Below are 25574 nucleotides of genomic sequence, written 5' to 3' on the forward strand. Positions count from 1 at the left end.
GGTTGGAGATGCTCTTTGTTGTCTTGATTGATGATAGCAAAAATAGTAGGCAATATAAATGTGGTCCATGCAACAGGAAGATTGCTGGAGCAAAGTGCAGACAATCTACTTCCCTTTTAAGCGGGGAAAATGAATCTGGTGGCTTCCAAATAAGCCCTAGCTGATAGTGAAAAAATTGCTATACAGTAGAGTCACCACTTTGTATTCTCTCCAAAATTCAATGCATAGTGGATGAATGGAATGCATAGTGGATGGATTACAGCAAATAATCAAGTCACCTAGCACAGAAGGTCCATGCTGGGTGTATTATTTCAACAAGATAGGCCAAGTTTGGGGGGGATATGGACCAAACACAGGCAGGTGGAACTAGTGGAGCTGGGACATGCTGGCCGGTGTGGGCAGATTGGACCGACTGGCCTGTTTCCACATTGTATCACCATGACTCCATAAGATTGCCCTGTTAATTCTCTTTCTCCTATCCAACTTTGTTTTAAGCATACACATTTAAGTAATTTCCCTCAATTGCTCCAAGCATGTGTGGGAGGAGGAAGGACGTTAAGCAGGAACATGGGCTTTTAATAATCATCCACACAATACTATGCACTTTTGTCCTTTAGAATTAAAGATGCATACACATGCATCTTCAATTCCCTGCATATTTTCATTCCTGTTCAATCTGCTGACTCAACGAACTGGAAAGCTTCACATTCCAACCATTCTCTGGGCAAACAGGTTTCTCCTGAATTCCCTACTAGGTTTTTTTCCTGGACAGTTATACATCGATGAACCCTACTTCTAACCTTATCTTCAAATTAAGAGCATCTACATTAAACTTCCACTTTGTTAAATATAGAATCATATTAGTCCATGAGCTTTCATTTTCCAGGGATGAGTTGCTCCGCCAGTTTAGATAGGTGTAGCTGTTCCATTCTGCTATCATTCCAATACTGTAGAACCATCATTGGAACTTCCCCAGTTACTCTCCTGTCAGAGAGGCACAGAACACTCAAGCAGGCCCTTCAGCCCACTGGCTCTATGTCGGCCATCAACCACCCTTACTAATCCTAAACCAATCCCACTTTAGTCTCCCCAAATTGTCATCAATTCTCTCCAGATTCTATTACCCTTTAGAATTGTGGGGAGATTGATAGAAGTATATAAAATTATGAGGGGCATAGATAAGGTAGACAATCTGAACTTATCCCAGGATGGAAAGATCAAATACTAAAGGGCATGGGTTTAAGATTAGAGGGGCATTGTTTAAAGGAGATGTGAGGGGGCAACTTTTTTTCCACAGAGACAATAGACAATAGGTGCAGGAGTAGGCCATTCAGCCCTTCGAGCCAGCACCGCCATTCAATGTGATCATGGCTGATCATTATCAATCAGTACCCCGTTCCTGCCTTCTCCCCATACACCCTGACTCCGCTATCCTTAAGAGCTCTATCTAGCTCTCTCTTGAATGCATTCAGAGAATTGGCCTCCACTGCCTTCTGAGGCAGAGAATTCCACAGATTCACAACTATCTGACTGAAAAAGTTTTTCCTCATCTCAGTTCTAAATGGCCTACCCCTTATTCTTAAACAGTGGCCCCTTGTTCTGGACTCCCCCAACATTGGGAACATGTTTCCTGCCTCTAACGTGTCCAACCCCTTAATAATCTTATACGTTTCGATAAGATCCGCTCTCATCCTTCTAAATTCCAGTGTATACAAGCCTAGTCGCTCCAGTCTTTCAACATATGACAGCCCCGCCATTCCGGGAATTAACCTAGTAAACCTACGCTGCACGCCCTCAATAGCAAGAATATCCTTCCTCAAATTTGGAGACCAAAACTACACACAGTACTCCAGGTGCAGTCTCACTAGGGCCCTGTACAACTGCAGAAGGACCTCTTTGCTCCTATACTCAACTCCTCTTGTTACGAAGGCCAACATTCCATTGGCTTTCTTGGGTGGTGAGTGCCTGGAAAGCACTGCCTGGGTTGGTGGTTGAAGCAGATACGATAGTGGCATTTAAGAGGCTTTTGAACAGCATCTCACATTTCGGTTGGACAGCTTACAACTCAGTGGTATGAGTATTGATTTCTCTAACTTCAAGTAATCCTTGCATTCCCTCTCTCTCCATCCCTCCTCCACCCAAGTTGTACTAGCTTCAAAGTCGCCTTGTTGAGTGTCATTGTTGATACAGTGTCCTCCATAATGTTTGGGACAAAGGCACATAATTTATTTATTTGCCTCTGTACTCCACAATTTGAGATTTGTAATAGGAAAAAATCACATGTGGTTAAAGTGCACATTGTCAGATTTTAATAAAGGCCATTTTTATACATTTTGGTTTCACCATGTAGAAATTACAGCAGTGTTTATACATAGTCCCCCCATTTCAGTGCACCATAATGTTTGAGACACAGCAATGTCATGTAAATGAAAGTAGTTATGTTTAATATTTTGTTGTATATCCTTTGCATACAATGACTGCTAGAAGTCTGCGATTCATGGACATCAAAGTTACTGGGTGTCTTTTCTGGTGATGCTCTGCCAGGCCTGGTTTGCAGCCATCTTTACCTTCAGCTTGCTTTGGGGGCTAGTCCTCTTCAGTTTTCTCTTCAGCATATAAAAGGCATGCTCAATTGGGTTCAGATCGGGTGATTGACTTGGCCACTCAGGAATTGACCATTTTTGAGCTTTGAAAAACTCCTTTGTTTCTTTCGCAGTATGCTTGGGATCATTGTCTTGCTGTAGAACGAACCGCCAGCCAATGAGTTTTGAGGCATTTGTTTGAACTTGAGCAGATAGGATGTGTCTATACACTTCAGAATTCATTATGCTACTACCATCAGCAGTTATATCATCAATGAAGATAAATGAGCCAGTACCTTCAGCAGCCATACATGCCCAGGCCATAACACCCCCACCACTGTGTTTCACAGATGAGGTGGTATGCTTTGGATCTTGGGCAGTTCCTTCTCTCCTCTAAACTTTGCTCTTGCCATTACTCTGATATAATCTTCGTCTCATCTGTCCACAAGACCTTTGTCCAGAACTGTGATTGCTCTTTTAAGTACTACTTGGCAAACTATAACCTGGCCATCCTATTTTTGCGGCTAAAAAGTGGTTTGCATCTTGCAGTGTAGCCTCTATATTGCTGTTCATGAAGTCTTCTGCGGACAGTGGTCATTGACGTGTCCAGACCTGACTCCTGAAGAATGTTTCTGATCTGTCGGACAGCTGTTTGGACAGCTGTCACATATACCTAGACAGTGAGATACTTTGTTTTACGTACAATCCAGTAAAATTATACTACATCCTTGTGCAAAATAATTGAATCAAGCATACACTCGGATATAAGTCCAAACACGTTTCAGGACTACCCTCTATTCATTATCGTCGCACCATTATGTATTTAGTACATTATATGTCCATTACAGTTCTTTATCAAGTTCTTGACATGATTTGCATGGAAACACTAGGATTCAGACAGTTTCATCTCTAATTTTTCATCTCGATACCACAGCTGAATTATTGCCACCTTGTGCTTCTGTCTCACGGTACAGCCCTCTCAGTGTCTCCTTGATAATTGACCACAAATTGTCAATTGGATTCAGGTCAGGCGAGTTACTAGGCCAGTCCAAGACTCCTATCCCCTTCTGCTGGAAAAATTGAGTTACCATCTTTGATGTGTGGCATTGTGCAAGGTCTTGCTGGAATATTCCAGATCCATCTGCACAGGTCTTTGCCATCTCTGGCACCACTCCTCTCTGCGATACATTGATATATTGCGACAATCTCATAATTCTGTCAACTAGGTGAAGCAGACCAAAATCATTGTAGCTGACACAACCCCAGGACATGATCTTTACAGGATGTTTGACAAACTGGTCGATGTGGTATTTTCTCACCTGCTCTCCAGCTGATCTAACTCGTATCTACTTTGGCTGTGAGCTACCAGCAAATGGCTTTTTGTCACTGAATAGCACCTTTCCCCAGTCCTCACATATACAATCTTTATATTTTAAGGTCAGCTAGCATAATTTCTTCTTCAGCAGCAATTAGAAATTGTTTTTGCACAGGCCTTCTGGCTAATATGACCGACTTGCTCCCACAGCAAAATTAAAGAGCTGGTCAACAACTTCAGGAAGCGGGGTGGATGTACACAGCCCAGTTTGTATAGATGGTGTTGCAGCGGGATTGGTTGAGAGCTTCAAATTACTAGGCATAATATCACCAGCTTTTTTGATGCCATGGCCAATAAAGCACACCAATGCCTCTACTTCTTAAGACTTAGGAAATTTAGTATGTCTCCATGACTCTTTTCAATGTCTACAAATGTACCTTGGAAACGGTGGCACAGTGGTAGAGTTGATGCCTTACAGCGAACGCAGCGCTGGAGACCCGGGTTCGATCCTGACTACAGGTGCTGTCTGTACGGAGTTTGTACATTCTCCCCGTGATTCTCCGAGGTCTTCTGTTTCCTTCCACACTCCACATACGTACAGTTTTGTAGGTTCATTGGCTTGGTAAATGTAAAAATTGTCCCTAGTGGGTGTAGGATAGTGGTAAAAATTGTCCCTAGTTCGGAAGTGATGGCCACAAGATACAAGATCATATCCAGTGCCTCGTAGAGCAACTGCTATGCCCAACACTGCAATAAATTGCAGAGAGTTGTGCATACAGCCAATCCATCTATAAACTAGACCATCCCCCAATCCATCAATTCCATTTTATACGGAAAGCGCATCAAACATAATCAAGGACCACTTGCACCTTGGACATTCTCTCTTATCTCCTCTCCTGTTGGGTAGACAATACAAAAAAAGCTTAACATGTACCTCCTGATTCAAGATCAACTTTTATCCCTTGAATGGACCACATATGCTAAGTAGAAATTCCCAATCACCCATTTCTTTTAGCTGCACTTTTTCTATGGTGTAAAACTATATTCTGCACTTGGTTCATTTTCTCTTTTTGCATCACCTGTTGTATGATTTGCCGAGGTAGCATACAAAATATTTTTCTCCACTATATCTCAGTACACGTGATAATAATAAACCAATATCAATATGTCTTCTAAACAATGAGTTGCTGCTTTTCGATTTATCAGATCTTTGAAGTTACATTAAAGTCCCCAATATTATTTTTAATTCTCACATTTCCATATCCCATCCTTTGTGGGTAATGTAATTTTTAGCATTAAAGGCCAAATGAGTGAAAATGGGAAAAAGGCAACCAAAATATTATTTTCTCCAGGACACCTCCTTGAAGATAAATTGCATGCCATTCTCATTACCCTTCACTAAAATTAAAATCAACTTCTACTTCACGTTTCCCCCAACAGTTAAAACGGAGCACTAGGAATGTGAAAAGGCAATTAGCTTGCCACCTGCAGTCAATGATTCTTACTTATAGCGTTCACTGCTTGACCTCGCTCCTTGTTTGCCATCCTACCTCCGACGAAGAATAAATGCTTAGAGCGCATTTTTAAGCCTCATTTGATGTTTTTGTTTCTTCCTACATAGAGTTTGTTTTTCAGTCGTGGCAAGAACTATCTTGCTTGTTAGGACATCGACATTAAACTGGAGTTTCGCCTGTTTTGGCGAAACCTTTACCCTTTACTGTTTTCCTTTATAGCAGTGTAACTGTCCTTCCCGTAACACGGCATATCTGACAGTGCAGCACTCGCTCTCTCAATATCCCACGGATGCAAGTCTGCATTTTTGCACTCTCGCTTCTCGGGTGGAGTTTTGACTCTCGGACCTGCTGCATCACTGAGCCATAGTCACTGACCAAGTGGCGGCCTGACCCGGCTGCAATTTGACCACCATCCCTTTTTGGCCTTTAACTGATTCGGGCCTGACAATTGTCACTGTTTTCTATTTTTTTGCTTTGGCGAGGATTACTGTGCATTTCACACCATCGGACTAGTTCTCCCCGAATACTACATCAGTTTGTATCATTATGCAGCGTTGTCAAACCTATGTTGGTGAAAAAAAATCCTCTGCAATTGCAAGGTTAGGCTGCAAAATAAGAGTTTACACACACACACATGTCTTTACACACATATATCTGTGTGTATTTGAGCACCGGGACAGTGAGGTCGGAAGACGTGCTGTAAGAGATCCTTGCATGTGTACCGGAAGTTCCCTGTGCAGGCTCCGGGTGTATTATTTCCTGTTTACAGGCGGGAAGAGTGAACCTTTCCTTGCACTTTTGCCTCTGAGTGTTGCTCTGCTTGTAGCCCGAGGATCTGCAAAACACAAAACGCAGAGAAATCATCTCTTCGTCCTTGTTCCCAGCGGCGAGAAGATGGCGGCGGAGGCGGGGGAGTCGGACCGGGACCGAGAAGGAGATCAAGACCGGGACCCGACGCCTGCAGCTGTAGCCGCGGCCGTGCTGGAAGTGTCGGCCCCGGGCACTGTGCCGTTGAGGCTGCTAGAATGGAGCGTGAAAGTCGGCTTCCCCGTGCAGATCGGCTCGGTGCTGGCTCACTGCCTCCCCGTGGAGCCGGACGGCGGCGCCGAGCGCGAAAGGCCCCGGCCCCGGCCGCAGGAGAAGCGGGTGAAGTCGGACCGGGCTGGGGTGGTGAAGGAGCTTTGCTGGCAACCGGGCCAAGTGGTGCCCAGCGGGTAAGGAGAGGAGAGGAGAGGAGTTGGAGCGCGTGACACAACAACGCGTTACATTGCCAGGGAATGGAACGTGGCCCGGGAATTGAATATAGCGCCTTGACATGGGAATGGAACGCGGCCCGGGAATTGAACACAGCGCGGCGGGGCTGCGAAACGGCTCAGTTGGGTTACAAGTGGGGATGGAGTGGTGTGGTGTGCGCGGAGAGAGAAAGACCCATTTACGGGGCTCTGCAAGAAGCAAAATATTTTGACAAAAAACGCATGCTGATTGCACAGATGTTTCTTCCGTGGGAGGGCTTGACCTGGGTTGTGGCTGGGTGTGTATGTAACTAAGTAAGCGTATTAGTTTTGGATTTGATGACATGCATTTCGTTAAGATGCATCTCTGATGAAACGGATGAAGTGAAATTAAACACGCGTGATTATCCTTAGAATGGATCCTTACCTACTTTTTCCTTCCAAATAATTTCAAAGATGCGATATCTGTAGATGCCGCTCTGCAGTGGCTGCTGTTTCTACCAGCGGTTAGCACTGAAGGCTGCCGTGTTTGTGAGTTTTCTCTTGGCTCCTTCAAGTTGTCAACTTAATGCTCCAACTGTTGGGATATAACGTGCATATCAGCGACAAGTTGTCTTTGTTGTGAGTGTGTATTAGCGAAGTGATTTGCAAACTCGTGTTATTGAAGCTCGCGTATTTGAATGGAATTTAGTTTCAAGTTAAACAAAACAGAAACTGTTACAAACTTTGAGTAAGTTAGGTAGCATATATAATACGAGAAAGCTGATGTTTCAAGTCCGAAACACATCATCAGAAGAATTTCCACTTGTTGTTTTAACTCTTCGCGTTACAGTCGTGAAAACTAAAAAAAAAAAGTTTTGTTTTGAAAACATTTCTAGGCAATTGAATGACGAATAATCGCATTTGTACCACCAGTGTCTGATACGCAACTCGGGACTGCCAACTCTTTGTGGATTTAAACAGTTGTGGTTGTGACAGCAAAGTATGTTTCTCCCGTGGAGCCACTATTAGGCCGAGACCGTTACTGATGATGCTGGCAGAGTCGATGTAAACTCTTAAGTTCCTGTCACTCTCTTCAGGGAATTGAGTTTTTTGTAAGGGTGTGGTTGCTTCAGTTGCTGTCAGCCAAGTGTTGAAAAAAAGCTCCAGGGATTGGTCTCTCTCTCATTAATGTCGAAATTAAACTTTTAAACAGAGAATTGGACTCCTCAGAAACATTTAAACTGTTGAATTGATTGGCGTTATATACTGGTTGCGACATCATCAGTGTGGCATGAAATTGCTTTCTGTTGAACGTGCAGTCATTGATTTGCGTGGTTTTGTGATACATCACACTTTTTCTGGAGTCATATTTGAGGGTTGTGGGTTTGTGTCCTTTTGGAGATATTAGGGCACAAAACCCAAGGCTGACCACACTGGGAAGTGCTGCATTCCAGCAGTTGTTTAACTCAAGACCATCTTAGTTGTATATATAAATTAAATCATATCCTCTGGCACTAACCCACATTTACCCCTGAATCAGTGTTTCGGTGGAAAGAGATCACCTGAGTGTTGTTTTGGTGGAATTATGCACTCTGCCATTTGGCATCAGTGATTGACCGCTGATTTCAGAAGTACCACAAGTTCTTTGGGATATTTTGAAGGGATGTGAAGAAGTACGATATAAATGTAAGTCTTTCTGTCATTGTGAAGTTGGAAGTAGTATTTGGCACTATAAATGGAAAAATACCCTTCGACTGCATTATCCAGACAGTGGTAAAGGATATACCAAATGTTTATGAAATACATGGAAACAACGAACTTTAGGTTAAGTCACAAAAGGACACAAAGTGCTGGAGTAACTCAGCAGGTCATGCAACATCTCTGGAGAACACAGATAGGTGATGTTTTGGGTTTCCATGGTTTCGGGTCTGCCTGACCTGTTGCGTTACTCCAGCACTTTGTGTCCTTTTGTTTAATAAATACTTAATTGGTTTGTAAATCAGTTGGTTCAGAGTTTTATGTAATAAACTTGCGATTAGCCAATCATCTGTGGAGTTACAAGTTGGATGATGTTCCGTTTTGCTATCGTTTAATATTCCACTTTATAAATTTCTTCACAGCATTAAGGGTGCCATGCAAAACCTAGCCATCCCACTGGTCGATCTCCTTTCAAGTGGCATTGTAATACATGGGGCCATTGTTTCTTGCTGCCTCTCTGAGGAACAAATGGAACTGCAAAGTTACGTAGCACATTTTGCAGCCTCAGTAGATTTTGAAGTCAATGGGGACATGCACATTGGAATAGTTTAGGAAATGCTGGAGATGCAAGGGATCGCAGATACTGACGTTCTGAGCAAAAACAAACAGCGGAACAGAAATGGAGAGAAAGCATTTAGAGTCGGGGTCCTTCTTCATCACGTTCTCATCAGTTCTATTTCCCCCATTCAGTTCCCTTTTACTCATTGAGCAACCTCCGTCTCCTACTCTCCTGCCACTGACCTACACTCGGGGTAATTTCAGTTCCCAGATAACCTATCTGCACTTCTTTCGGGATGTGGGGAGAAAAACCACAAGTCCATGTGGTCCCAGGGAGAATATGCAGAATCCACTGTGAGAAGGCCCAGGGTCAGTTTTGAACCAGTCTTGCTCTGGCTGTAAGGCAGCTGCACTGTCTGCTCAGCCACCCTGCAGTTTACTTGCATTGTTGAGAGCAGGAAATTTTACCAGGTCTGGCCTCTTTATGATGCCAAATTCACAGCAGCATGGTTAATCTTAACTGCCCTATGAATAGTGGGCAGGCCAATCAGCTCAAGGGCTGTTAGAGACAGGCAATCATCTTGGGCCTTGCTGTGAATGCCACAACCTGACAATTCATTAAAGCAATAAATATCTCACAGCCCCATTATTTTTCTTTATGATTTTTTTACAACTTGTTCTTTAAGTGGACACTACAGCTCATTAAATGCATTGGTGCTTCCATGTTCTTTTGGGATGCGTGTGTGGTTTATGCAAGTTATGTTGTTCATACCATTTGGAAGTAATCAGTGTCGCTGGTGCAGTTTACTATCCTGTTTATTATGTTTGCTAATATTATTGTTCTCGATCACTACATAATGCAGAAAAATAAGCAGTTAGTGGCTTTGTACAGTATTTTATTACAGAAAGTTTAACTCCGACTGCTCTTACTTTGCATAAACAACAATTCTTTGGGCCCTCACATGCATCTTGCTAAAACTATCAAAATATTAAAGTTTTCACTAAAGCCCAATTCAATCCTTTTGGGTCTGGCTTCCTTCAATCCCTCTTGCCCATATGTGCCCATGGCCCTCTCATACTGTCCCTATCTCAGTCCCAGGGAATATCCTTATGAATGCTGTGTTATATACAGGTCAACCACCGATTTCGTTTTTTTTTTTTTCGCACCTTGGTTCCAGAGCCTAGCTGGATTATCCGTTTTCCAAACTGACAGAGGTCATGGTCTCTGAGCGGAGTCCAACTGTACCGGAATGGTCACCGGCGGGGGTGGGAGGGTGGCTGAGAGTTCGCCTCGGAGGTCGGCTACAGCAACGCATCCAAGGGCTCTAGCTGGGCTGGAGTTCCGGAGCCCCGGCTGCAGGGGGAAAATTTGACCCACTGATCGGCCGCCAACGTCACAATGAGGTCGCGATTGGCCGCCTGACCTGGCCCTGACACCATATTTTTGAGGGGACTTTCGCGGGGATTTCAAGTGCACTCTCGTTATTTTATCTGGATTGAAGGAGGTGCCGGAAAATCAATGATGGACCTCTATTGCAAGATCTGACTTTACATACTTGTCCTTCAGAAACTGAAAGGTACAGTGGAATAACCAACATTATTTATTTGATAGTTATGTTAGCAGATGACCCATAGCATGCAATGTAACACAATTCAGAAGGAGAATTTGAAAAGAGGTGTCCCGCTGCACATTTGTATCTCAATGATAAATGTAAATGATCTTTTGACATGATGTGAATTTCAACAATATTTCCCACAGCTTTACTTTGAAACTGATGTTTATGTTGCGATCCAAGACATAAGCTGCATCTGCCAATTTATCCTTCATCATAAGTGCTAAATGCATAAATTAAGCCAGAAGTGCTTTCTGATGGTGTGTACAGATATGTGTGTACAGATATGGAATTGTTTTTGATTCAGCTCTGAGACTACTAAACTCTTTATGCCGGTGCCAACTCTTTGGTTTCTGGTTAATTTGATGGGAAAATTCTCATTTTGTATTTTAATATCCCTCTGTCTCTCCCCTCTCTATTTCTGTAAACTTTTCCAGTCCTACAACTGTCTGGGATCTCTGTGCTGCTCCAACTTAGACCTCTTGGTCATTCCGATGTACGTCGAAGCTTTGGATTTTTCCATCCCAAACCACTTCATTTAATCTGCTCTCTTTATTGACCAAACATTTGGTCACCTGCCCTCTTGCCCCTTTATGAGACTAGATGTCAACATTTTCCTGATAATGGTTTTTAGAAACACTTTACATATTTTTGCTCTATTGAATGTGGTACGGTTATTCTCCAATTATTCTAACTTCATTTTTCTTTCCTATGTTTCTATTTCAAGTTTCCTTTTCAAGTTCTGATTGAATCTGCTCCCACTATCTATTGGCAATGCAATGTAATGCTGTGGGAAACTTCTTGGTTTTCCTTCTTGTTGCATCTCTTGCCCCAACATCTTTGGCTTGTGTCTTTGGTTACAGGGACCAAGAAAATTAAACCCAAACACTAATTTACTCCATCATAGACCTTGTAGGATAAAAATAGAGCCATACAGCAAGGAAAGAGGCCCTTTGAGTCTGCATGGAATCAAGTTGTGGGCCTGCATGTATGAAACTGCAACAGAAGCAGTGGACAGCTGGTCAAGGGCATGTGGAGATTGGGACAAAGTTTCTGCCTCCAGTAGCTCTTGACCGATGTTCTTGCATGTGTGCTGGATATCTCATGATGTAGTGAAAAAGTGATAGAGGAACATAATTGGGTTGGAAATGAACTGGCAGGTACAGCTACATGCAGCTGTTTCCCATTATATTAATTGACTAAGCTTAAATCTTATCGAAATTTTATTACGCCTATTGTACTGAAAAAATACATGCATTTCTTTTGTTGACAAGCAAAAAAACTGCAGATACTAGAAATCCAAAATAAGCATAGAAAATGATTGAAGTACGTAGTGAGGCAGCATCTGGTGAGAGAGAATAGGCGTTAATATTTTGGGTCAGAACTGGTTTCTGATGAAATTTGATGATGGGTAATTAACCCCAATTGTCAACTCTGTTCCTTCCACCACAGATGCCTAATCTAATTGGTATTTTCGGGATTTTCTATTTTTTTAATTCACAAATTTCTTGAGGGTCTTTTGCACATGGAGAACGCAGCAAAGGACTTTGCAGCATGTTGTACGTTTGAGAAGTGGTTGCAGCTGCGATGTGGGAAATCCAACGATTGATATGTGCAGAGTAAGTGCTGCAAATGGCATTCTACCACTTTGTGTATGGGGTTGGATTTTGCTCCTGTTTGACTGGCTCGACGTTTAGAGAGTCTATTGTTTTAAGTGCCCTGTGGTTGAGTGAGGTTATTAGCATTTGCTTGCTAATTTCTGCCCCATGTACACAGAAATCAATGTGAAATGATTGTCTTTCAAATAAAACATGGCTAGAAACCTGTCGAATATGTCAAAAGAGTGCAAAATTATTCACGGTTATAGAGTCATAAAACACAGAAGCAAGCCCTTCGGCCTAACCCGTCCATGCCGACCAACATGTTCCATCTAAATTAGTTCCATTTGCCTGCGTTTGGTCCATATCCCTCAAAATCTTTTCTATCCATGTACTTGTCTAAATATCTTTGTTATTGTACTGGCTTCAACTAATTCCCTCGGCAACTCATTCTATATACTCGCTACACTCGGTGTGGAAAAAGTTACCCTACGGGTTCATTTTCAAACTTTTCCCTTTAGCCTTAAACCTCTTGCCCTCTAGTTTTTGATTCTGCTACCCTGGGGAAAAAAGACTCCATGCACGCTCTCTGTCTATTTTATTTATTTATTCATTATTTATTTTATTTATTTATTCATTATTGTCGTGATTTTATTCATCTCTCCGATTACCCTTTGGACTCATGCACTCCAAGGAATAAATTCCTAGCCTGCCCAAACTCTATTTTAAAAGACATTTGGACAGGTACATCATGTATGGGAAAGGTTAAGAGGGATATGGGCCAAACTCGGCGGAGGGATTATTGTAGATGGGGCATCATGATCAGCATGGGCAAGTTGAGCCGAAGGCCCTATTCCCATGCCCTGTGACTCTATGACTCTAGCTCAGGCTCTTGAATGCTGACAACATCCTCATAAATCTTCTCTCCACTCTTTCCAGCCTAATGGCATAATTCCTCTATCAGGGTGTCCAAACTGAACACAATACTCCCATTCCTTCTCTCCTGAGATGCTGCCTGACCTGCTGAGTTACTCCAGCATTTTGTGAATAAAAACCTTTGATTTGTACCAACATCTGCAGTTATCTTCTTATCTTACAATACTCCAACATATATAATACACAAAAGTGTAGCCTCACTAATGCCCCAACTTCAGTACTCCATTTCCTGACTGATGAAGGCCAGGACCAGTGTCCCAAATGCCTTCCTTTTCTACCTGCGATGACATTTTCAGGGAATTATGTACTTGTATTCCTGGATCCCTCGACTCTACAACTCGCTCCAGGGCCCTGCAATTCACTGTGAAGGTCCTGCCCTGGTTTTACTTCCCAAAATGTAAAACCTCACACTCACCTGAATTAAACTCCACTAGCCATTTCAAGGCCCACTTGCCCAGTTGAACAAAATCATGCTGCAATTCTTGCTAATCATCTTCACTGTCTACAATACCACCTACTTTAATGTCATCTGCTAACTTACGAATCATGTCTTATGCATTCTCATACAAATAGTTGTTTTGTTCACCTTAATTTCTTAATTTCTCAAAGAGTTGCCCATTGGGGTTGTGAGCCATTCAATAAGATCCTGATCCTGTGCTTCTAGTCCATTGCACCACATGATCCTCAGTAACCTTTATTTCTTTAGTATCCGATAAATCGTATTTATCTTTTCGACTCTGAATACACTTGATTACTGAGCATCCACAGCTCGCTGGAGTTGAGAACTCCAAAGGACATAGGCCTCTGAGTGAAGAGATACCTCCTTGCCTCCCTGCACGACCAGAGGATATTCCTGAGAGACTTAACAGATAATGTTCTCCAAGATGTTTGTCCAGTCAATATAAAATAATTTTGATATTTTTCCCAGAACATATTATCCCATTTTTTAGTCAGTAAGTCACACCCAGAGAGTTGTGAATTTGTGGAATTCTCTGCCTCAGAAGGCAGTGGAGGCCGATACACTGTTTGCATTCAAAAGAGAGTTAGATGGAGCTCTTAAGGCTAGCGAAATCAAGGGGTAGGGGGAGAAGGCAGGAACGGGGTACTGATTGTGGATGATCAGCCATGATCACATTGAACCTATTTTCCATGTATCTATGATTGTCAGGGTTATCATCAGCAGTAGTGAAGACTTGCTGAAGTGAAGCAGAAAATGTCTTGGTCACAGCTTTCATTCAAGACCTTTGCTGAGTTGCATTTGCACAAGTATAATCGGGTGAGTTGACTTTGCTGAGATTCAGCATGCCAAACCCTTTGCATCAGGGTTCCCAATGAGTTAGGGCGAGGTCAAAGGAATTTAGCAACAGTATTTTTAAATAAAGTCTTACCTTTCAATATTGTGCCTTTCATCTCTCTTTCAAAGACATCCCAAAGTACTTTGTAGCCATTGAGGACCATTCGAAGGCTAGTCACTGTAGGAGCAGATTTAGCAGCCTTTTGATATGCAGCAAGATCTTACAAGACAAGACCAGATCTTCTGCTTTAATAATATCAAGAGTCTAGACTGTTTTATTGACATATGTCCCAGATAGAACAATGACATTCTTACTTGCAGCCACACCACAGAATATGTAAATGTTAAAATGATTGAGAGGCTGGGACATTGGTGAGATTTTCCAAACTACACTTTGAAAAAAAAATGCCATGGGATATTTTGTGTCTTGCTGAGAGAGCTCAATTTAACACATTGCCTAATCCAGTTAAAACTCTGTTCATGCAGCATGTTTGGGACTTTGGTGCTATTGGACAGGCAATTTTTTGGACTATTTTGTCAAGAGTGCTTTATTGTCTATAAACTGGAACGGAACAATGGAATTCTTACTTGCAAAGGCAGCGCAACAGGTTTGGAAACACAATATAATAGTTTGTAAACACAATATTATTTTATCTATTGATAATACATTATAAACAGGCAAAAAAATCCCATATGTTAAAAATATATATATAGTGCAAAAACAAAACAATGCCCAAATTTCCTAGTGCAACCCAGACAGTTTGTAGTTCGGAGTTTAGTTGGTGTTTCGATGTTATTGCAATCAACACTGCAACAAACGTTTAGTTCACTTGTTTTTAAACTCCAATACACTTAATTAACTTGTTTTAAAGATGCTACGTAGTTATGGACTGGAAAGGTTTGGAAGGACATTGAGTTAAACGTAGGCAAATGAGACTAGCTTAGATGAGCATCTTGGTCCATATGGACAAGTTGCGCTGAAGTGCCTGTTTCTGTGCTAGATGACTTTGGCTTTAAAATAGTATTAAAATAGTTAAAATAGTTCATCTCCATTAACAACTGTAAATCCCCCACCGCTCCCCTCCCCCAAGGTGTCCCCCAAGGCTCAGTCCTTGGCCCCCTCCTCTTCATCCTCTACCTGTTCCCCTTGGTCAATTAATCCGCCGTCATGGTCTCAACTTCCACTGCTTCGCCGATGATATCCAGCTCCTCATCTCCACCAAGTCAATCTCCCCCACCACACACTCTACACTGACAAACTGCATCACTGAAATAAAATCTTGGCTTCAATCAAATTTCCTCAAACTCAATTACAACACATCTGAAATCATCATCATTGGTCCAAAAACGCTCACCAAATCCACCCAAAACTTCATCCTCAACATTGATGGTCTCCCAGTATCCACCTCACCTCACATCCGGAATCTTGGAATCATCTTTGATCAAGCCCTCTCCTTCGACAAACACATCAAACACATCACAAAGACAGCCTTCTTCCACCTCAAAAACATTGCCCGTCTCCGTCCATCCCTCTCCTCCACACCTGCAGAAACCCTCATCCACGCCTTCATCACCTCCTGTCTGGACTACTGCAACAGCCTCCTCTATGGCGCACCCTCAAAAATCATCAGTAAACTTCAATACATTCAAAACTCCGCTGCCCGTCTACTCACCCACACCCCGATCCGTGACCATATCACCCCTGTCCTTTATAAACTCCACTGGCTCCCCATCCCCCAGAGAATCCAGTACAAAATCCTCCTCATAACCTACAAAGCCCTCCATAACCTGGCCCCATCCTACCTGACCGACCTCCTCCACAGGCACACTCCCACCTGCACCCTCCGCTCTGCTGCTGCCAATCTCCTATCCCCCCACATCCGGACCAAACTCAGATCCTGGGGGGACAGGGCTTTCTCCATCGCTGTTCCCACCCTATGGAACTCACTACCCCAAAACGTTAGAGACTCCTCCACACTCACCACATTCAAAACATCGCTGAAGTCTCACCTGTTCAGTACTGCCTTCAACCACTGAAGGTCACCTCACCTTCTGTCTCCTTTCTCTGTTCGTTTATTTATTTACTTATTTATCTATTTATTAATTTCCCTATGTTCTCTAAATCTCTGTAAAGCGTCTTTGAGTATATGAAAAGCGCTATATAAATAAAATACATTATTATTATTATTATTATTATTATTATACATTTCCCAGTGAACCAGTTAAATTTCAAGGAAGCCTGGGAAACTGAACCAGCTAGGTTTCAACAGAGTCCAGGAGCCCATGGATTCCACAGAGAGCAGGACTTGGTAAGCCAGATGCCAAACCATCGGAATTTATAAAGCATCGAAAAATGGATCATTGGCGTTTTACAGTAGACCATGCCACCTTCTGTGCAGCACTATAGGCTCTGGTGTCTCCTTGAGCAGGAGGTCATTCATCCCCTCTAACCTGTTTTTTCCCCATTCATTGATATCTTGTTTGTTGTAGGCTTTGACTCCTGTCACATGTGTTTGACTTTAGAAGAGAATGGCTGAGGATCCACAAACCTATCTTGAATGATGGGATGGTGGTCTAAAACTTCAAATTCCTGGGCGTGCATATTTCTGAAAATCTGTCCTGGACCCAGCAATCATAAAGAAAGCCCTTCAATGCCGCTATGTGTAGGAAAGAACTGCCGTTGCTGGTTTAAATCAAAGGTAGTCACAAAATGCTGGCGTAACTCGGCAGGACAGGCAGCATCTCTAGAGGGAAGAAATGGGTGACGTTTTGGGTCGAGACCCTTCTTCAGACCTCTACTTCAATGCCACTACTTCCTTAAAAGACTGAGGAGATTCGGTATGTCAACAAATACTCTCTTGAACTTCTATACGCATACAGTAGAGAGCATATTGATTGGTTGCCTCACGGCCTGGTTCAGCAACTCAAACGCCCAGGCACGAAGAAGATTGCAAAAAAGTAATAAACATTGCCTCGTCCATCATGGATACTGACCTTCCCACCATCGAAGGGATCCACCGGAGTTACTGCCTCATAAAGGCAGCCAGTAACATCAGAGGCCCACATCATCCTGGCCACATTTCTCTTATGCCATCAGAAAGAAGCCTGAAAACTATAATGTCAGGTTCAGGGGCAGTTTCTTCCCAGCAGCCATCCTGCTATTAAACACTACAAACTCCAAATAAGCTCTAAACTACATAGACTTGGGTTGTTTTTTTTTTGTCTTTGTACTATTATTGTTTGAATTTTTTGAATATATACTGAACTTTTTTGTTGTTCATTATGGTGTTTACAGAGTATAGTGTTTACATATATCTCTGGTGCTGCTGGAAATAAGAATTTCATTGTTCTGTTTCAGGACATATATTATAATAAAACATTCTTGACACTTGACACTCCTGACATTCAAGGATCTTTGAGTTTAAAAAAAACCCAATATTTGATTTAAAGGGAACATTAACTAGCTTCAAACATAGACAAAATGCTGAAGTAACTCAACGAGCTAGGAAACATCTCTGGAGAAAATGCAGAGGTGATGTTTCGGGTTGGGAGCCGTCTTCAGACTTTCTCCAGAGTTGCTGTCTGACTCGCTGAGTTACTCCAACATTATATCTTTGGTATAAACCAGAATCTGCAGTTTATTTTTACTAACTAGCTTCAGTTGTCTCTTGTGAAATGGACATCCACAACTTCACTCTTGAAAGATTTGCCTTTAATTCTTGGACTTGTCTGAAACCCACTGACTCTGAGGCAGGAGTGCATTCATGTGAGCCACAGCTGGCACTGAGATCCCCATTGCTCAGTGAAGTGGTGTCTCCCCAGTGTCTGGATTGGTTCCAGCACCCTTGCATTGTTGTAAGCTTCTCATCAGTGACTGCGGCTAATTGATTTGTATGATATGAAAGGTCACGCAGGGGGTAAGCAGGTTCAGTATCTTAAACTAACATCAGTATTACTGTGCACTTGAAGGATGGCTTCTGCGCAGTTGCAAACGGTAGATTAAAAGTCATTATTTCCCAATCTTGCGTACAGTTACTGCACACAGTGATGGGGCCAATGCAGCTTGAGGCCAGCTGTGGAGATCTTGTGCTGTTACTCTCCTAATATGAAATGTTTACCAGAACTCCAGTTTATTGGCGGAGCAAACTAAATCTGATCCAACATCAGTAGTTCCAGTCGTGTGGCACCGTGATGGCTCTTGTCTGGCCACGAGAACCTTTGTGTCAGCTTTTGTACCAGCTGCCAGTTCAAAAGTTGAACTCCGGAAGGGGAACTCTTGTGTGTGTGTGTCACGAGATCTAGCCAATCTAGCCAAAGCAAACTAGCCAATTGGATACAAAACGGGCTCAAAGGTAGCAGACGGGGTGGTGGAAGAGAATTGATTTTCAGACTGGAGGCCTGTAACAAATGGCATGCCGCAAGGATCAATGCAGTGTTTGTTACTTATATTAATGATTTGGATGTGAATATAGGTGCCATGTTTGACCGTTTTGTGCATTAGATTAAAATTGGTGGTATAGTGGACAATAAAGTAGGTTATTTATAGTTACGAGGATCTTAATCAATTGGGCTAATGGGCTAAGGGATGGCAGACGGAGCTTAATTCGGATAAATGCGAGGTGTTGCAAAATGGTAGGGCCTCTGAGAGTTTGTAGAACAGAGAGCCCTAGGGGTGCGGAAACCAAGAGTACCATGAAAATGATGAGAAGCCGTTTGGCACACTTGCCCTCATCAGTCAGGGTATTGAGTGCAGTAGTTGGGCATCATTTTACGGCTGTACAATATGTTAGTAGGCCACATTTGGAATACTGTGCACACCTCTGGTCTCCCTGCTACAGGAAGGATGTCATCAAACTGGAAAGGTGTAAAAAAAATGTTACCAGCACTGGAGGTTTTGAGTTATGAAGAGATGGGCCTTTTTTTCTTGGAGCTCAGGACTTTCCTACCCTGGGGGAAAATGTGAATTGCTCTGAGGTGGGAGGGAAAATATTTTAAATGACCTGATGGGCAATTTGTTTCACACAGAGGGTGTTGTGTATATGGAACGAGCTGCCAGTGGAAATGGTAGAAGTGAGTACAATTATGACATTTAAAAAACACTCGAGACAGGTATATGGAAAGGAAAGGTTTTGAGGGATTTGGGCCAGGCACACTAAACGTGTGTTATGCAGACTTACAGAGACACAGCGAACGTGGAGACAGAGACTGGCATAAACACGTGCTGTCAGGAAGGATTGTAGAATTATAATGCGGATTAACTACTGAGTGATTTTTTTTTTACCCCCTTAATTCAGGGACGCGAAGGCCAATTGCTGTCCCACCTAACTCTGACCTAATTTTCTCCATATTACAACTGTGACCACACTTGTTTATCGTACAATGTTTGAGGTCTTCAACAAAATGCACCTTTTAATTGAGTCCGTTTGGGTAGCTTACAACCCAACAGTACAAATGGTGAGTTCTTCAATTTTAGGTAACTAACCCACATCTTTCCCCTCCCATTTCTGTGCCAACCCCCTCCTTTTCCCCCCACTCCCCTCCCCTGAACCCTGGCTGACGTTCCACCACTCCCTCCCCCTCTTCCAGTGGCTACACAATTTGCAACTTTTCTACCTTCAAGTTTCAATATTCGCAGCTCTTTATCCTTTTTGGGCTCACACCTGTCTTTTCATCTCTGGTCTTTGTCCAACAATTCGCCCATCAGAAAACCCCCCTTTTCAGCTTTCGACCCGAAACATCAACTATCCATGTTCTCCAGAGATGATGAGTTACTCCAGCACTTTGTGTCCTTCTTTAATTGGGTGTGTTGATTCAGTTTCCAGTTGATTCAGTTCCTTCCCATGTTGCGAGTTGGTAGGTTAATTGGCCATGGTGTGTAAGTAGTTGGTGGGATGTTGGGAATTGATAGGAATGTGGGAAGATTAAAATAGGTTAGCATAGATTTAATGTTAATGCAACCATTGGTGTTGACGGTAGGCAAAGACTCAGCAGGTCCTGCTGATGTGATGTATTTCTCTGATTTCTATGGACCTGTTATAACTGCTGGCATCAGAATTGGAAGAGGTTGTATATCTTGCAGAAGGTTGGAGAGCATGAGAGGGAGGGATCATAGTTGAATGAGAAATTGAAAACCTGAGCTGCTGCTGAACTGGATGCCAGTGAGGGTTAGCACACAGGGAACTTGAAGACAATGATACTGGCATATGGAAGCTTGGTAAGAATATCATTGCTTTGGGGAGAGAGAGCATTGCAGAGCAAAGAAGAAACAAATGGATTTGGGGAAAATTCCATTTTCATTCGGCTTTGTAACAGCTTTTCAGATCTTATTGAAAAATAAGGAATAAAACATCAATTGACCATCTGAGTGCTTTCAGCCATTTCTATTTGTATTTAAGATATCCAGCAACTGCAGTTTTTAATTCTCATGTGAATTGAAAAGCAATACTGGTAAGGATATTCCCTGGGTTTGAAAGATCTGGCTTTGAAGAAAAGCCCGTCAAGAATTAGTCGTTTTCTTAGCGATAAAGAAAGCAGAAGGGAGATGTTAGACTTTACATTAGACTTTAGAGAAACAGCGTGGAAACAGGCCCTTCAGCCACCGAGTCTGTGCCAATCAGCCATCACCCTGTACACTAACACAATCCTACGCACTAGGGCCAATTTACATTTTTTTAAACCAAAACAAAAGTTTACAACCTGTACACCTTTGGGGTGTTGGAGGTAACCGGAGCACTTGGAGAATACCCCACATGGTCACAGGGAGAATGTACAAACTCCATACAGACCGCACCTGTAGTCAGGATTGAAAATGGCGGCGCTGCCATAGCAGCTGCGGCTTACCTGCGGTCCATTTGTCTTTGTGTTTTTGTTGTTTTTTTTGTCTTAATTGTAGTTGTGATGTCGTGTTTTTGTGTTTGTGTACTATGTGTGTATGTGGGGGGGAGGGGGGGGAACTGTAAAATTGTAAATATGTGTCCCTTCCGAACGGAGACCCGACCTTTGTTTTCTGGGTCGTGTCTCCGTTCCTGCTGCGGCCTACCATCGGCCCAACTCCTGGAGCTGGCGGCCTCCAGGGCTCCGGTTCGCAGAGTCCGCAGATCGGACTAACCATCAGCGGAGCCGGCCGTCCTCGGAGGCTGCGGGAGCGGCTGCGACTCGCCTTAGGCTCGGGCCGCGTGGATGCCGACATCGGGAGCTCCGGCAGCGGCAGCGTGTTCGCCCGCCCCGGATCGCGGGGCTTGGGTCGCGGACATTTCACCGTCCGGCGCGGCCTAAGATAGGCCGTGGGATATTTCTCTGCTTGGCGGGGGCTTCAATGTCGGGAGCCACGACCGCCCCGACGTGCAGCAACAGCGGCAGCAGCAGCGTGTTCGCCCGCCCCGGATCGGACTTATCATCGGCGGAGCCGGCCGTCTTCAGAGGCTGCGGGAGCGGCTGCAACTCGCCTTAGGCTCGGCCCGCTGCGGACCGTCCGGCGCGGCCTGCAACCACAACAGCCTGACTGCGGGAGAAGACGGCAGGAGAAGGGAAAGACATTGTGGCCTTCCAATAAAGTGAGGAGAGGACTGGAGGAGACTCACTGTGATGGATGTTTCTTTGATGGATGTTTCTTTTTTTGTGTGTTTTTGGGGTTGTGTAATTTTAATGCCTATTTAGCGCTTTTGTTGTTGGACTGTGGGTGACTGAATTTCGTCCAATTTGGATGACAAATAAAGCTATCTTGAATCTTGATAGAACCAGGGTCTCTGACACTGTAAGGCAGCAACTCTAGCACTAACTCTAACCAACCAATTTCCATTCTGCCCTTAAATATACCTGGACTATCTCTGACATCTCCCTCCCGTTTCTGGACCTCACCATCTCCATCACAGGAGAAAAACTAGTGACGGACATTTATTACAAGCCCACCGACTCGCACAGCTATCTGGACTACACTTCTTCCCACCCGGTCCCCTGCAAAAAGTCTATCCCCTACTCCCAATTCCTCCGTCTACGTCGCATCTGCGCCCGGGATGAGGTGTTTCAGAATAGGGCTTCCGAGATGTCCTCGTTTTTCAGAAAACGGGGCTTCCCCTCCTCCATTATAGATGAGGCTCTCACTAGGGTCTCTTCTACATCCCGCAGCTCTGCTCTTGCTCCCCATCCCCCCACTCGCAACAAGGACAGGATCCCCCTCGTTCTCACCTTCCACCCCACCAGCCAGCGGATCCAACATATCATCCACCAACATTTCCGTCACCTACAACAGGACCCCACCACTGGCCATATCTTCCCATCCCCTCCCCTCTCTGCGTTCCGCAGAGACCGTTCCCTCTGCAACTCCCTGGTCCACTCGTCCCTTCCTACCCAAACCACCCTAACCCCGGGCACTTTCCCTTGCAACCGCACGAGATGCAACACCTGTCCCTTTACCTCCCCCCTCAACTCCATCAAAGGACCCAAACATTCTTTCCAGGTGAGACAGAGGTTCACCTGCACCTCCTCCAACCTCATCTATTGCATCCGCTGCTCTAGATGTCAACTTATCTATATCGGCGAAACCAAGCGCAGGCTCGGCGATCGCTTCGCTGAACACCTGCGCTCGGTCCACATTAACGCAACTGATCTCCCGGTGGCCCAGCACTTTAACTCCCCCTCCCATTTCCAGTCTGACCTCTCTGTCATGGGCCTCCTGCAGTGCCATAGTGAGGCCCGCCGGAAATTGGAGGAGCAGCACCTCATATTTCGCCTGGGCAGTTTGCGGCCCGGTGGTATGAACGTCGACTTCTCCAACTTCAGATAGCTCCTCTGTCCCTCCCTTCCCCTCCTCCTTCCCAGATCTCCCTCTATCTTCCTGTCTCCACCTATATCCTTCCTTTGTCCCACCCCCGACATCAGTCTGAAGAAGGGTCTCGACCTGAAACGTCACCCATTCCTTCTCTCCCGAGATGCTGCCTGACCTGCTGAGTTACTCCAGCATTTTGTGAATAAATCGATTTGTACCAGCATCTGCAGTTATTTTCTTATATAACTCTAGCACTGTGCCTCCCGATGTAATCGTAGTTTATTTTTTAAAAAGTATCAGCCACCTTGACAAATTAAACATTGAGGATCTTTTTTTTCCTTAGCAGAGAGCAAGGTAATAATAATAGGACGTAAATGTAAGGGCGAATTTCCGCTGCCCAAATTGCAGTAACACTGCATTCAAAACGCAATAAAATGTAATTAGAATTGAAATCAGATACCCGAATGGACTAAATGATTGATTTTAGACTGTTGAATCAGGAGGACAGGATGTCTTTTGCCTGCCACCTCCTTCAGGTTGTTTGAATGCAATGTTCTAGTTGAATATAAGACAAGAACAGATACCAACTGCTTCTGATACTAACACAGTTGGCCTGTCTTTAAACACTGCTTGCTGTTCCGTGTGCTGGAAAGAGTGGATTGGTTGTTTCTGGACAGAAAATCTGGGCCCACTGTTCCTTTGCAACTGTTTTCTCAGGACTTGTTTATAAACCTAACCTGGGTGGGGCTGGAAGAGAGCTTGGCTGGGTGCCTTTTCATTTAAGTCAGATTTCTGAAGACTATGGAAAATGTCCGAGCACTGAAATGGAACTTGAATAATGGAGAAAGGCGAGATTGCATTTTCAGTTGGCACTTATCCACTTAGTTACACGTCCTGCGTATTTTTAAATTTGAAAGGATTTTTCCTCTCTCCAGAATGTTTATCATTATCGTTTTATAAATTTGGAATGATGAATAATGTTCTTAGTTATGAGTTTGCAGATTTAAGTTTATTCAATAGAATGAGTTTGCTTTACAAAACATTATTCAACAAAAGCAGTGCTTTGAGCCAGTCAAAATGCATAGGAAGTAGCTCCAGATGCTGGTTTAAACCAAAGATAGACACAAAAAGCTAGAGTAACTCAGCGGGTCAGGCAGCATCTCTGGAGAAAAGGAATAGGTGACGTTTTGGGTTGAGACCCTTCTTCAGACTGAGAGTCATGAGAAAGGGAAACGAGAGATATAGATAGTCATATAGTAACCGGTGCATTCCTTCTCTCCCTGTGCCTCCCCCACCCTACTCATCCTACTAGTTTCACTGTCTGTATAACTCAACACCTAGCCCACAGCAAACAATGGACCATCGTGGGGCCCACCTTTCCTTGATCATCGTTACTTTTTGCATATCTTTCATTTATTTGTTCTATATCTCTCTATATCACCATCTACATCTGTCATTTCCTTTTTCCCTAACTCTCAGTCTGAAGAACGGTCTTGACCTGAAACATCACCTATTCCTTTTCTCCAGAGATGCTGTCTGACCCACTTAGTTACTCCAGTTTTTTGTGTCTATCTTCAAGCCAGTGGGTTAGCATAGCGTTGTAGTGTGGAAGGATGCCATTTTGCCTGTTGAGCTGTGGTTCTTTTTAAAAACAACCCAGTCCATCCTATCTCCCTCCTTTCCTTAGAACACTACTGTACTTTATCCTTGTGTGCCCATCCAATTTCCACTTGGAGGCAACCATGCTTTCAGTCAGGAAGTTTTGTATCATGGTAACTCACTACTTGAGGCTGATTTTCCACTTGAGCCTGATTATTCTGCCCATTGCTGTAATTCTGGGTGTTGTCCCTTACCCTGATGCAAATAATTTCTCTTTATTCACCGTAATCTTTTGTGAAGGAACTTCCATCAAAACATCCCTTAACTACCACGAGGAGACTAATCCTAGTTTCTCCGGTCTACTAATGTATCTGAATTACCTCACTTCCAGGGCCATTCTACTAAATATGTTTTCTACCCTCTGCCTTGAACATCTATCTGGAAGATTGATGAGAGGGAGTGCAGCGAAGGTTCATCAAATTGATTCCTGGGCGAGGGCATCTGCCTAATGAGAAAAGATTTTCACTCTGTGTTCACTAGAATTAGAGGGAATCTAATTCAAACATAATAAATTCTGACAGGACTAGTCAGATTGGATGTTTTCTTTGAACAGGGTGTATCATGAACAAGGGGCCAAAGTCTCAGTTTAATGGGCAAGGGATTTAAGTGCAATGAGAGAGAATGAATGTGTGGAATTCACTACCACAGGATCTGGAGATCAAGTCGCTGAATATATTTAAGCAGGAGAAATAAATTTCTATACTGAAATGACAAGGATATGGAGAGAGAGTAAGACTATGGGATTGAGATAAGGAATCGTCTAGGTTTGGGTAGAATGGTTAGGAAGGGCGTCAAAGGTTACGGGGAGGCAAGAGAAAGGGGTTGAACA

At 43.5% G+C, this 25574-nt stretch overlaps 1 protein-coding gene across 3 annotated transcripts in view; it reads left to right on the forward strand.

Moving 5' to 3' along the window:
• Nucleotides 1-6125: 6125 nt before the first annotated feature.
• ctdp1 (CTD (carboxy-terminal domain, RNA polymerase II, polypeptide A) phosphatase, subunit 1) overlaps nt 6126-25574 on the forward strand; it is a 232126-nt gene continuing 212677 nt past the window's right edge. For 2 of the 3 annotated variants that reach the window (XM_078398633.1, XM_078398634.1), the window contains exon 1: nt 6126-6625. In XM_078398633.1, the coding sequence (XP_078254759.1) occupies nt 6126-6625 (500 nt within the window). The remainder of the gene's footprint in view (nt 6626-25574) is intronic. The other variant, XM_078398635.1, reaches the window with a different exon arrangement.

Source organism: Rhinoraja longicauda, chromosome 4 (genome assembly GCF_053455715.1).
Source record: "Rhinoraja longicauda isolate Sanriku21f chromosome 4, sRhiLon1.1, whole genome shotgun sequence".
In the NCBI taxonomy this organism is placed as follows: domain Eukaryota; kingdom Metazoa; phylum Chordata; class Chondrichthyes; order Rajiformes; family Arhynchobatidae; genus Rhinoraja; species Rhinoraja longicauda.